The following is a 13,787-nucleotide window of genomic DNA, read 5'->3' on the forward strand; positions in this document are numbered from 1 at the left end:
AAACAAGATCTAGCCACATCACACACAATTCCTTCCCAGGTAGTTACGGTCACTTTAGATCCTTAGAAGAGCATTCCCTGACATATGGGAAGGAATCCCTATTAAAAAAAAAAAAAAAAAAAATCAACAAAGCTGCAAACCAGCTTTCCACTAGAACACATTTCTGGGTCATTGACTGTTCAATGCCTGAGAGTGGGTAAGCTATGAATGGCCATAACTGTGGCTAATTTTGCAAGTTATAATCATTTTACTTCCTCCATATTTTGCCATCTCATTAGTTGGAGAACTTAAAAGAGCTCTTTGGGACAGGACATGCCTTTGGTGTCACATTTCATAGGATGACTATCATGAAGAAACAATTAGAGATGGCTGGGATCCACCAATCTCTGTAAATTCCATTGTTCTTACATGATCACCTGCAGGTAACAGGGTACCACAGGTGAGCATATAGATTTCATGTCTTGCTCACAGTCTTTCTCTAAATAAGAGGTTCAGCTTAGCTACATAACACTGTCTTCCTAAAGTCAGGTCCTCTTTCAAAAGAAATCTCCCATTTCACTGTAACTATGGATATATTTTACTCCTCCAAAAGGCTCCAGATTCCCTTGTGCTAGAGGCTCTTGGAGATCTGCACAAAGGAATTTGCAAAGATCTGACTCAAAGGTCTCTTTTGTATAATATACAGCAGAAACAGGGACAAAACAAGAACAGGGAGAAACACTACTTTCACAGAAGCATTTCTAAATGTTGGCCACACCCTTCTCTCATGCTGAAGTGCGTAAAGCTATACTTTATTCTTTAGAGCAGGAGCAGCCTGCCACTCATAATTACCTACCATGCAGGATGAAGCTCCTACCAGCCCTACAACACTGGAGGATCAAGTGGCAGAGACAGCTTTGCTGTCCTCCTTTCACTTGGTTTGAGTTTCTCCTCCTGCATACCACTGGCCTCTGGTCTTCGCTGCAGAGTAAACCGAAGAGGTGACCGCAGAACGTAGAGCAGGGACAAGAGTACCAGCTAGGACACAACAAGGCCTAGTGCTGATTAAGAACCAGGTTTATCCGTAGTGGGCACCCTAAGCTGTGTCATAGCTCTGGCTGCCATATCTTTACTACTGTTTTTACAGTCAAGGTAGTTTAAAATCAAGCACTGCAGCTCCCCATTGCAACCCTCCAGGTTGATACTGGTGAGCAGACACTGCCTGAACCAATGGAGGGAGACAGACGATTGACTCTTAAGGATTGCAGTTTGCAAACAGAACGCCCAGGGATATTTTCCAAATGGTTTAAAGCTATAAATTTAAAATATAGGTGTACATGTAACCAGTGCTTTGTAGAACATCATTTGCTATGAAAAAGACAATCCGGCTTCAATAAGCCATTTTTTGCCAGTATGTCAATTTTTTTCAAAAAAAAGGGCATTTTTAAAGCTGTTCTCTGTAACAGTTCACTTAAGATCTGTAGAAAAAACAAACTTATATTTCTCTATTAGAAGAAATTGTATTTAAATGCAATAGGAGAGTTGGGTTAATGTTATGCAGAAAGATAGTTCATGCTTAGCACAATAGGCCTTAGCACAATGCTTTATTCTTTCAGGAATGCTAGCTCTAAGTGTAAAGTACAAGTCATAAGCAAGTACAGCATAAAAACCCCAGGGCCTTGCTGGTGAAAAGGTTTGCTCATTAAGGCTGTGTCTCATGCTGTGCTCAGAATGGAGGATGGCCCACAGCTCAGTTACTGAAGGCTCGCAAGCGTTAAAGCAGACATATAGATATCTACTGAGAACATACAGTATCTGTACATAGGAAAACATTCATCCTTCATTATTTCATTACTGCATGTTCACAGCTGGAACATAAATGCAACTTCATTCAAACAACAGCAATAAGCTATGCCTTGAAAACAAGTCATATGTAAATGGGTCTGGCTGGAATCAAGGTTACAAGTAGGGTAAAACTGCATAAGTAAAATCATATGCTACTGCAATCTCTATTTGGTATTTGCTTTGGCTAGTGCTTTAAAAACAAGTAGGTATCAGTATTTTTTTAACAACTCTGTTGTAATATGTCTCGCCATGCACTAACCCTGTGGTCCTCCCTCTGCCAATCAGTGGTTGAAGAGCATCACATTTCATTAAGAAATTCAAGATAATGCAAGGAAGGTTTTTGTTCAATTTATTAATAGAAATGTAGCAATTCTAACAGCTGGTAACTGGCCAGTGAAAGTTATGTTAACTATAATTATGAACACAACCTTAAATTAACACTTCAAACTTTGACCCCCTTTTTCACAGAACAGAAATTTGCTGCTTCTCAAAGAAAAAGAACAGAATAAAAAAAATCTACATAGGTTTCCTAAGATGCCTTCTGCAAGATACAAATCATTCTTACATTTAAGACCAAATCCTTCATCCATTAAAGTCAACAACTTTCTAGATGAAAAAAACAATTTACTGAATGCAAACAACTTTTAAGTTGAGAACTCTAAATGAACCAACAGGACACTACTTAAAGTGCCCATGCCCCAGTATAAACTATCAGTAACACCTGGTATCTAATATATTGATGAATTTTTTAAAAAGTATTGTTATTTGGAGTAATGTAATAAATGGACTTTAATTGGCCCAAAGAACCAACTACAGACAACTGGAGCACTACTTCCTTGGTGTGTTTTGAGATTTACATAGACAAAGCTTCAAACACTTTCTGACACAAGATGAAAAGTTGAATTATTGTCTACTTACAGGAGTATTTGATTGTTCAGTTAACTTCTGCTCCCACATCTTCAAACGTCGCTCCCGTTCCTTTAGTTCCTGCTCTTTAAAGCTCAGATCACGCTCCAGTTTCTTTAGTCTCTCTAAGGTTGCCTCAATTTCACATCTGCACAGAGACAATTTGTTACTTCTTGTCTTTTCCTGACAGATATAAATTGTTCATAATTCCCACTTGAATGTTAATTAAATCTGAAACGCTGAAAAGTACAATACTAGCTCAAGCAGTTAATTTAATTACTAAATGCAAAGTCTTTCAGAGCTTTAAGAACAAATTGCAATGTTTATACTTGAAAACAACCATAATACCTTCAGTTGAAGTAAAATAACATTTAAAAGAGTAAAATGCCATATAATAACAATATTTAAAAAATGAAAATGCCTTCTTTCCCCTCAACATCATGAAACATTAGCAACACATTATGGGCAGTCCAAGAAGCCCATTTGCCTGGGTTTATAACTTGGCTATAAATACTATTCAGACTTGCACTCAAAGGCACAGAAGCAGTACTGGGGTGTTTTTCCCTCTTAACTTCCTGTTCCTTTAGGTGAAAATATAAGAACAAGAATACAAACCATGATATGACCCAGCCCTGCAAATGGTTACAAACACAAGCTTCTCAAGTTAGGAACAGCTGTGAAAAAGATTTGGTTTACTTTTCTCCACTTCTCACTGTACATGCAAAGGTATGAAAATATTAAAGGCAGGAAATGAAGGCAGTACTCTGAGAAGCTTCAGATAGCATCTCTACTTGGTTTCACTGCACGTACCTCCCTTAACAAAGTGGTTTCTTTTGACAAACTTTCTGATGGACAGCATCTTTTAAACACATGAATTGAACCGCTCTTGGAAGAGAATTTAACAAGCTTTGCACCACAAATTCACGGGTGTATACTAGAAGGTGAAAAGCAACTCTGTCACCAGATTCGGACACATTTTTTACTCACGGGATAACCAAAGAAAAAACTCCAATTTGTATCAGAGCTTGTATTTGCATTTAATGAACCATTTCTGTGCCTGTCTGGGAGACTGTGCACTGCCTGCCACCTGTGTCCTGACTATTGCTTCAACTAGTCTTCGGAAACAGTTGTGGGAAGAGTCAATCCCAGTATTTTGTTTTCCTCCTAGAAAAAGCTAGCTCCTAAGGAGACAGAGATCCTAAAGAGAGCTCTGGAGACAGCTACTGGGACTCTACAAGGCCAAATATTCTGCTCAAACTTTCACATTATTTTTCCTGCATAAACACACTGCAAACAAAATATGCTCCTTCTGACATTTTCAAAAAGAAAATAAAAGGACTAACAGAGTTAGCTGCCATTTCTATTTGGGGTAGGGAAAGGGAATTATTACTTTCTGTAAATCTCCTGTCCTAGCATGGAATGATTAAGCTCTTCTCCACGATCAACTTAAAAGAGGTTGGGCTCTCAATGTGGGAAAATCGCATACCCAAACATTTCCTATTTAAGCAAATGAAATAATATATATATTCCAAATTCTACAGATTTCTCAATTTAATAAGACATCTCCGTCAGAGAGCAATGCTTACAAAGTACAGTGAAAGGATTCAGAGCTGGAATAACTAGCAAAGCCTACTGCAAACTCTACCACCATGCTTAATTCTACTGCAAAAATCAGCCACCTGGGGGCAAAGACATTTATCACACTTGAGTCTTGCTGAGTGAGCTGTTCGATGTGGTGGTCAGAACAAATGCCCCTCTTAATTATCATGCTTCAGATTTCAAGCAAAATTCTCTATCGTATTTAGGCATGCAAAGGTCAAGACTGATCTCTGTGCTGGGTAGAAAGTGGTGATAAATCCTAATAAAGAGACAATAAGGGAATAAAACAAAAAAGCACCAGAGAGAAGGTCAGAAAGTGACTCTGCTCCAAACATTCATTTCCCTATCATAAACCCTTTCCAGCAGGTGCAACATATACTATGCAATCCACTGTGGGAACTACAGAGCATTTTGAGGACAATTGCAAGTGCAGCTTTTCTTAGTGTCTCTCATCATCACCACTACTTACACACAACTTATAATTTTTAAAGTATGTAAATTACATTCTCTTTTAAAATAACATTCTGAGCTAGGGAAGTCCTGGTAACAATAGTTTTCTATGCGTCAAAAGTCTATTTTGTGCTGTAATTACCTCTCTTCATTAGACAGAAACTTCTCTTATAATAAAAGGTCAGTCTGCAAAAACAGTTGCATTCTGAAAAATAATTTCACTGTATAATGAAACTGTGTAATTAAAGAGAAAGCTACCGTACATTGCCCACTTAATGAGTCTTACTCCATAAATGAAGCAGCTTGAAACATTACACATGGTAGGGCATGTGGATTTGTTTGCTTCTGTAGTTGTGCACTCTGAGTTTACTGGCTTCTCTAGAATATTCTCAGTCTGTGACATTGAAGAACGTATACTGTATTACTAGAAACCATAATGATAAACATTCACAGACTAAAAACAATGACTGGCATTTGTTTATATGTCTTGAATTGCTACTGATACACTAATAAAAGTATCATTAATAAATTATTTTAATCATTAGAACAGCCGCTCGTGAGGAGAGGATGGAAGGAGAAATGCAGTTAGTATATATGATTAACTGCAGACAAATGTGATCTCTCACTGAATTGGAACATCATTACTTCAACAGTAATTTTTTTCTACTGTAATAAAAGTGACTTGAGAAAGAGCTCCAAAAACATCACAGAATATGAACTTAAAAATACAGATCCGTGCAACTCAGGCATAAGACAGCGTCCCTATTCAATTAAATAATAAAAATGTGCAGAACACTTAAGAAGTATGATACTGAAATATTTTATGGAAATTATAGAACAAACAGATTAAAATGCATTATTAATATAATTAGGATCAGAGAATGCTTCAAATAAAACCACATTATAGATAGGTCAAAGTGCCATTTATGTTATAAACTCCACCAGTCATGTATAGACTCAGCCCACTCTCAGTTTTCACATGAGCCAGTTAGTGACAATGAAGTTACTTGCTGTTACAGATACAGTTTGTGCACGTCTATATAGAAAGAACTTCAGCTTTCCTTTCTTTAAGACTGGGAAAAAATGTAATCCAGCTTGTCTGAGCTTTGATTTGCTTTGGTAAGTGCAGTATCCTTGTGAAAGTGCAGTATCTGGATCACTAATTCAGAGGTCCCTCAAAGGAACAAGCATAACCTTTGCTTTTCCCAAGCCCACCCTTCTCTAGGGTTCTAAAAGCCAGCCTTCATTAAAATTCCCCATTTTGTGATAACACATCTCATTCTTTCCCTACTGCTCGTTCCACTATCTCTTTGCAAATCACCGTGGGATAAAAAAACATGAAAGAAAAAAAAGAAGCAACGAATAAAAGAAAAGATTTTTCAGTGCAGAAGTTAAAACATGTTAACTTTGGTGCAATTGTTTTTAGAAACAGTCTGTTTCAGTTTATCCTTTGGGATCACTTTATGCATCTTTCATCTACTTCAGGTGGCATATTTTTTGCATACTTTCTGTTAATTTGACTTCACACTCATGAATGCCTTGATACAGACACGGTTTTCACATCAGGGAAGGCAGCCATTACCAGAATTTGGGTTGGAGAACAGCCCTCTTAACCAGCTTCCAAACAACTCCCCACACAACTTGTGCTCTTTCTGTACTTTGTGTTTTCATTTCAGTTTAATTCAGAAATCATCTTTGCTTTCAGGAAAATCATGTCCCATCAGGAATTTGTATTTTCTCTCTCATATTTCCTTGTCTCCAAGTTGTTTATTATCCCAGAAAAAATGACAAATTTATCTTTAACACAAGTCCCCATAGTAAGAAGTTTTTCTGTTACTTGAGAGTGCCAAAGAGCGTTTTGTTTCTATATGGTTTTTCATTAACACCTTTTCAGACATTCCCCATCTGAGGAAGTTAGGTGCATCAAAATAAAATTTGCAAGAAGAACCTGGGCCACCTGAGTCACACCCCAAGAAATAAACTGATTAAGTAAAAGAATAGAACTATGTTCTAAAGCTAGCACAGCTTTCATTCTGCTATACTGTCAAGATTTAAGTAGGTATTTGCTTTTTCCTAAGGGCATTTGAGCACTTGCTCCTCTTTTAAAAATATTTTTACAATGTAGGGGTGTATAGGAAGCCCCTCACTAGGGGATATTTTTCTTTCAACCCTGCTTGTATTCTGTCTACTATCAAAACCACAATATGATGCCCAGAGTCTGCATAAACAACCTTGGATATGAAACAAGTTTTTTTCCTTGAAATACCCAACATTTGTGCCAAGTCTTAGACCACGGATTTGGGGGGAAGAGGGGATACTGATAAAGCAGTAAAAGCACCGCCACAGATAAAATCATTGGCAAACACTCGAGAGCCGGATACTGGTAAGAGGGCACTCTGAACACTGCTCTCCAGGGCTGCGGGGGACCCCCTCCAGGGGGGAGTCCCGCAGCGCGGGCGGTGGGGCAGAGCGTGGGACAGAGAGCAGGGCAGGGAGCGGGACTGAGCTCTAGGCAGGGAGCGGGGCAAGGAGAGGGGCAGGGAAAGGGGCAGGGAGCGGGGCAGGGAGAGGGGCAGGGAGCGGGGCAGGGAGCGGGCCGGGCCGCGGGCGCAGCGCGGCGCTGCCGCCAGCAGAGGGCGCGGTGCCGCCACAGGCCGTCCCGGGCCGCGGTGCCGCCGCCGGCGCTGCTGAGTCAGGGCAGGACCGGACCCGGCCCGGGCTATTTATACCCGGCCATGTGACCGGGGGCGTCCCATCGCCAGCTCAGTTTTTCCACTCGTCCCACTAAAACTCTACGCCTTGCCTTTCCTTGGAAGGCAGCGGAGGAAACGTGGGATGCCGGTCTTGACACAAGCGCCATTTCCATGTGCTCTTCCCCATCCTCCACCCAGTCCCGGTTTCTTCGATGCCTGCAGGCTGGGAATCCTTCAGTACTTCTGCTCCCCGCTTGCCTGGCGCAGGGCCAATGCTTCTTAATATAGACTGAGGCATGATCATCTGCAAAACTCTTCTGCCTGTGCAGATCTGCTTTCAATTTTCTTTCCCAAACAGAAGGCTGTACTGCGAAGCAGCGAGTTTTCTAACCCACAAATAAACTTTGGGGACAGGTTTCTGAAGTTTTGGCCCATACCAAAAAAGAGGCTGGAACTTTAACTGTAAAACTGTCATGTAATAAAATTTTCTCAAAGCTCATCTCCATTTATCACCACTTACGAGTAACAATAACAATCAGCAATAGCTAAGATCATATGCTCAAGCTGGCCTGAGCGTATGCTGGGATGCATGGACACACAGTCAATACAAGGGAGAGAATGCATAAGAAATGGCAGAACACATACAAGTGAGGACAAATAGATGCTTGACTTGAAATAGTCTTTTTATGCCCTTTATCTTTTTTTGGTCTTAATATTAACATCACCTATACACTTCCTACGAAAATTGCGTCAGTCATACATATATCTGAGTTCTTCTGCCCCCTCACTATTGACTGGAAACTCATAATTGGTTTTAAGATGTGAATCACAAAACCATAAATATCATGATACCTAAACCAGTGTAATAATAAACAGAGGGTACAGCTAAGTGCATTGGCTCCTAATACAAGTTTCGCAACATTCTGGGCATTCCTGAAAAACAACAAGGTAAGTTACATTCTAAAAATACCTCAAGCACACATATTTGCTGCCAATACATCATCAGAGTCTGATGTCTTTCTGAAAAGAACGCTCATACCCATTTCAAGGTAAAACCACATCATTTCATCCCGTGAGGAAGGAAACTTACCTCCACTCCGCCTTGTTATGCAGGAATGAGTTACACTGGTCTGGAAGGTTGCTGTCATTTGACATAGATTCCAGGATTGAAATGATCTGCTTGAAAGATGGCCTTTTCTGAAGACAAAGGAAAACCAAAACAAAACAGAACATTTGCATCTATAGAACTACTAAAAATATGGGCAGGAATTTTTCAACTGAAAAACCACAAGCAACAGAAATTGCAATGGTCCCTTCTGAACACAGCAATCCTACAAGAGCACTGCAAGTTTGTAAATGTTTGTGTTTTTTTTTTTGTTCTCCCATTAAAGAAAAGGTCAGTTTGGGAAGAGTCACATAGGCTAGTAGGACTCGAGCCTTACCTTAGTCTTTCATGCCTACCAGTAAAACAGCATTAAACAACATTAGTAGCATCAATAATCATCTAGATTCTCAATTCCGAAGTTTTTCTCAAGCTAAGAAGGAAAATGCTGCCAAATATAGAAGGCTGGACCCATCAGCAACTGGTAATTAGAGAGATGGCCTTTTACAGGTACTAACACAAACTCTTCAGTGTGTGAACAAGCTATTTAGCTGCTCATCAAAAACGGTTTTCTGGCTGCAGTTCCTCTCTTGCAGAGGAGAGACTTTTCAGAAAAACCTCTCACTTTAGCTACCACAGAGCAGCCAGGGAAGAAGTGAAGATTGAGGCTAGGTAAGGATGCCTCACCTGGCAGCTAAGCTCATATCAGTGGTGTCTGTGCTCTTCTATCCTGGGCTCATTTACTGAACTTTCTGTTCAGGGCTCTCCATCCAGCACCCACTGTGCTCACTAATCACAAAGAGCAGTTAAAACTTTTCTGTATTTTCTACTTTCCCCTTAGTCCCAAGGGGAAGCTATGAAGTAGGATAATAACTGAAAACTGAAAAAGCCAGAGTTAAATGTGTTTCTTGAAAGAGCGCTGACTCTGTTAGTCTGTTTGACAGACCCCAGACAAGGTTGAGACAAAAGGTTGAAACAAAATGTAGATACATAATAAGAGGATGATGCACATTCTTTCTCTATCGCGCCTTTAATTATACCATTTCTGCTAAAATTACAGATGCCGCAATTAAAACGTGCATTTTAATTTGGGAGCACAAAACCAATTAGGAACAATGCTGAGGTGTCTCTCTCAGGAAGATCCAAGTGATTTCCACATTATGAAAGAAAGACAATTTCTTTATTTTAAATGTCAAACAGCATGAAAAAGTGTCAAATGCAAAATAAAAAAAAAAGACAAGCTCTCTTACACTGTAATGCTCCACTATTCGGCGTAACTGGAGGCTTTGTCTGTCATTTTTTGGTCCATCTCCATGATTTCAGGCAATGGGCAGTTGAATGAGCTACACAGCTTTTTTTTTTGCAACAGACACACCTGCCCCAGCCTCCTATGTGCTTATGCATTTTGGCCCCCAACCCAGCATCCATGGAGCACCAACCTGGGCACGCCTGGCAACAGGTGCCTGCTCACCAGCACTTGTTGACATGGAAATCCAGCAGGGTCACCCTGCCTTTACAGGCAGCTGTAGGAGGCAGCAGTCCTCCCCTCCACATGCATAATGCTGCTGGACCAAACATAGCTGAGTAGATCCTCTCAACGCACCCTGGAAGAGCCCAAACTTCCCCAGTCAGGGAGTGTGTGGCACCGGGGGTACAGGCACAAAATCCATCCCTGGCACCAACAAGGACGACAACACCAGTGCAGTTTTGTGGCAGAAGAACCTTCCAACTGCCCTCACACCCTTATTGCTGCTACAGCCGCGCCTCTTGTAACCACACGGTTACAAGACACAAACTGTTGAGGTGATTCAAGAACCTCCCAAACAGAGACGAAGCTGCCAGACAGGAGATGGTGGCTCTCCACCAATACACCGAGGTACTGCTACTGCTACGCCCTGTCCAACACACTGGAAGGTGCCTAATGTGCCTGAACTAAACTAATTCTATTTTCAGGAAAAAACCAAGAGCAAACATCCCCATGCTGCATTACTTACAACATTTTACAGTTTGTTCAGGATTATTTTACAAAACACTTTCATAAGTTTTGCTTGCTCCTATTTTTTTGAGAGTACCCTAGGAAGTATAAGACAGGGCTGACACTAAGTGAGCACACTCAGCACTATTGTCAAGCCTGTCTGCATTAACTGGAATGGAGGTAATGACAGAGAACAGGGCTTTTACTAAGGGTGAGCAAAAGGACCAACCAAGTGATTTGGGAGGAGCAGCACCACATGTTTGGTGGGTCCTACATTACAGGCAAAGGAGCTGCTGAGTTGTGCAACTGGAGCTGGAACAATTGCAGAGTCCCACAGTACTGTCAAAGCTTGTACATCTCTGGCTGTGCAATATCTGCGAACAGCCAGCAGCTACCCTGCCAGCTTTGTAGCTGCCAGATTTACAGGTACCAGCTTTCCGTGGAGACAAAGGTGACAGGAAGACAAGCCTACACTGCCAGGTGGGTTTTGCTGGTGGTTTCTTGCCCCTAGGAAAGGGTAATTTCAGATTTAATAAATGCTCTCTAAGTACAGAGTGGTTAAAACTGGCAAGAAGTGATTTGTGAAACTGGGAGCCCAAGCTGAGAAACCTTGAAAAAAAAAGTCTTATTTTTGGTGGATAACTGCTTAGTACTTTCTAGAAAGTCCTTATAAGAGATTCTTAAAATACCCAGGCATGAGTCGCCTTTGAAAACTGTTTCCCTTTATATCTGTGATGCCTCATACTGAAACCTTTAAAATACATGCCCCTCTAGAAATAACTCTGGCTAATGTTTTCATTGTTTCCTTCCACTCAGTATTTCTTACTGAATAGGTCTGCATAAACCCAGGATATTTAATCCATATGACTTTTATTTCTTGCTTTCTCTCTGTACCCAGGTTTCTGATTTCCATTAAAATACTCAGTAATTTATAAACATCTTTGATATGGAGATAAACTGAAGGAATAGATGAAATGAGAAAGAATCATTCACCTATATTTCAAAAGCAAATAACCCCAGTAAACAAAGGCACCAGTAATGAGCAATCTTGTTTCTATGATCTAGTAGCCAAGCAAAAGCAACTGGTTTGTTAGAAATTTTAACATGTGAGCTGTTTATTTCACCTAGCAGTTTAAACTGCATAAAGACTACCATTCCAAATATCATGTGGAGCAATGAACTACAGACATTTTTCTCCACGTATGATGAAATTCGTAAGAATTCAAAGCAACATTAATAACTCTGTCCATTCCCATGAAGAAGTTATGGTGTGAGCCATATCTGACACTCCAGCTGCTTTGCAGCAGCTCTACAAGTGTACTCCTTAGCCCCACAGTAAATGCACATCCCTCTTTTCTCAGGGTTAAGCCACCAAAAGTTACCTTATGCTTTCTGTGGACTAAAAGTATGCACCTTAGCAACTGCCTTTGAGCAGCTGACATCCTCGAGCTCACCTCTGCTTGACCTTCAGTTCATGCATCAACGATCTGATTTTCTAAAGCTAATCCTGGCAAAAAGGGAATGTTACACAGAGCACTATTTCAGAGGAGCGTGCTCCATCTTTTGGCTCATGCAGGCCACACAGCCTTTTATCAAAGCATTTTGAGAGCTGTAAGTAGTGATCTTTTCCCAACACGTGACTGAATAAGTCAGTCACATGCCCAAATTGTGACCAGAGATTACTCCATTTCAGTCACGTGAACAAAGTATTTATAATTGCCTAACAGAAGAAGAGCTCCATGAAAAAAACTAGCAAAGAGCAGACTGTCAAAAAAACCCCTCTCACATGAGATTCACTCTTTGCACACAATCCAGAGATGCCTCTGGGAACAATGTTCCCAGAAGCCCACACCCAGGTGAATTACTTAGGCAGGCAGCACTCAGCCTGATGGTTAAGCATCCTTCTTTTACGACATGAAGATCCCTCCCTCTCCTTGTGGCTAAAGCAAGGCAGAGAGGGAGTTGATCTAGCATGTGCTACAATTACAGAAAAGAAGCCCCAGTAATTCTTATTCTGAGGCCTTTGGTAGCAATACTGACGCTTGGGAGCCGTTATTAAAGATAAGCAGTTGTCATTGAAAGTGCTCTTCAGTAATTACTGACCTAGAATTTAAACAGCCTACTTGTAGATTCAAAAACTCAAAGCATTTTTTCCTCCCCTTCTGTGGGGAGGATACAGGGAGTTATTAAGAGAATGACAATTAAATGTCTGTTCATGTGGAAACCACATGTTGATGGATCTCAGTCTTCCAGATCTATTTTGTAGGAAAGCAACTTCTTGCTTAAAAAAGAGAGATCAAGAAGTGATATTTCCTTTCTCATATTATTCTTCTATGACTACTCTCTGGTGATAAAAAGTTCTAATTCAGAGAACCTAAATGCTATAACTTGTCTTAGAATTGATCTTGGTTTCTCTGAAGTAGTAGCTAGCTTTCTCCTGAGTTTAAAGAAACAAAGTTCTTGCTGGTGCCTTGACTTGAGAAAAAGAGCATAATTTCCTCTGCTTAACTATCCTTTCCTGTCTCGAATATTTTCATAAGCAAAAGAAATAGATGTTAATCCTTGGTAATAAAGCTAGTATGCCCACAGGCTCTTTCCAGCCAGTTTTATGTAAAACAGGATGGTAGCACAGTCCATTTAAAGAAGCTAACTCTCATAGCCTACAAAAGCTTTTACTGTCTAAATACTCTATTTAATTCCTTCCTTGTAGCAGCAGATTAATAATAACAATGGTTTGGCTCTTTAACTTTTTATTCTGTTTTCATGGTTAAACAGTACTGCTATTATCATATTATTACAGTATAGTCATTATAAAGCTCATCATTCAAATCCTAAGGGAACAGATTAGGAAAGATTTAATGTCAATTCAGAATGTGTTGCTGCTGTTGCTACCCATGTTTTACGGATTAACTTATTCTTTAATTATATTTGTGTTTTCAACACAAGGATGGCATGAAAATTGGACCTTGAAATAGCTATTTCATAACATGATGCTCACATACATCCAAGAAAGATCAAATATTAACTGTTGAAAGAAAATATAAACCCCACCATTCTTCCACTTGCTCCAAAATGGCTATACTTTTGCCATCTTACCATATTTCCCATCATTGCCTTTAGTAGTCAGGTAAGTCAGTAGCACAGTAGCTCTTGATTAAAAGTGAGAGACAGACATTTACGTACAAATATATAAACCCATTAAAACCCCCAGCCCTAGCTATCTTTGTGAAGAAATGTG

At 40.1% G+C, this 13,787-nt stretch overlaps 1 protein-coding gene across 8 annotated transcripts in view; it reads right to left on the reverse strand.

Annotated features, from left to right (window-relative positions):
* MAP3K20 (mitogen-activated protein kinase kinase kinase 20) overlaps nucleotides 1-13,787 on the reverse strand; it is a 97,854-nt gene that overhangs the window by 39,623 nt on the left and 44,444 nt on the right. For all 8 annotated transcript variants that reach the window (XR_003526569.1, XR_003526570.1, XM_027636658.1 and 5 more), the window contains exons 10-11: nucleotides 8,563-8,669; nucleotides 2,743-2,878 (exon numbers count right to left, since the gene is read on the reverse strand). Coding sequence is in view for 6 of the 8 variants with exons in the window: in XM_027636658.1 (XP_027492459.1) it covers nucleotides 2,743-2,878; nucleotides 8,563-8,669 (243 nt within the window). In the remaining 2 variants the exon portion in view is untranslated. The remainder of the gene's footprint in view (nucleotides 1-2,742; nucleotides 2,879-8,562; nucleotides 8,670-13,787) is intronic.

The sequence above is a fragment of the Corapipo altera genome, unplaced genomic scaffold (assembly GCF_003945725.1).
Source record: "Corapipo altera isolate COAL_440 unplaced genomic scaffold, ASM394572v1 45, whole genome shotgun sequence".
NCBI classification, from domain to species: domain Eukaryota; kingdom Metazoa; phylum Chordata; class Aves; order Passeriformes; family Pipridae; genus Corapipo; species Corapipo altera.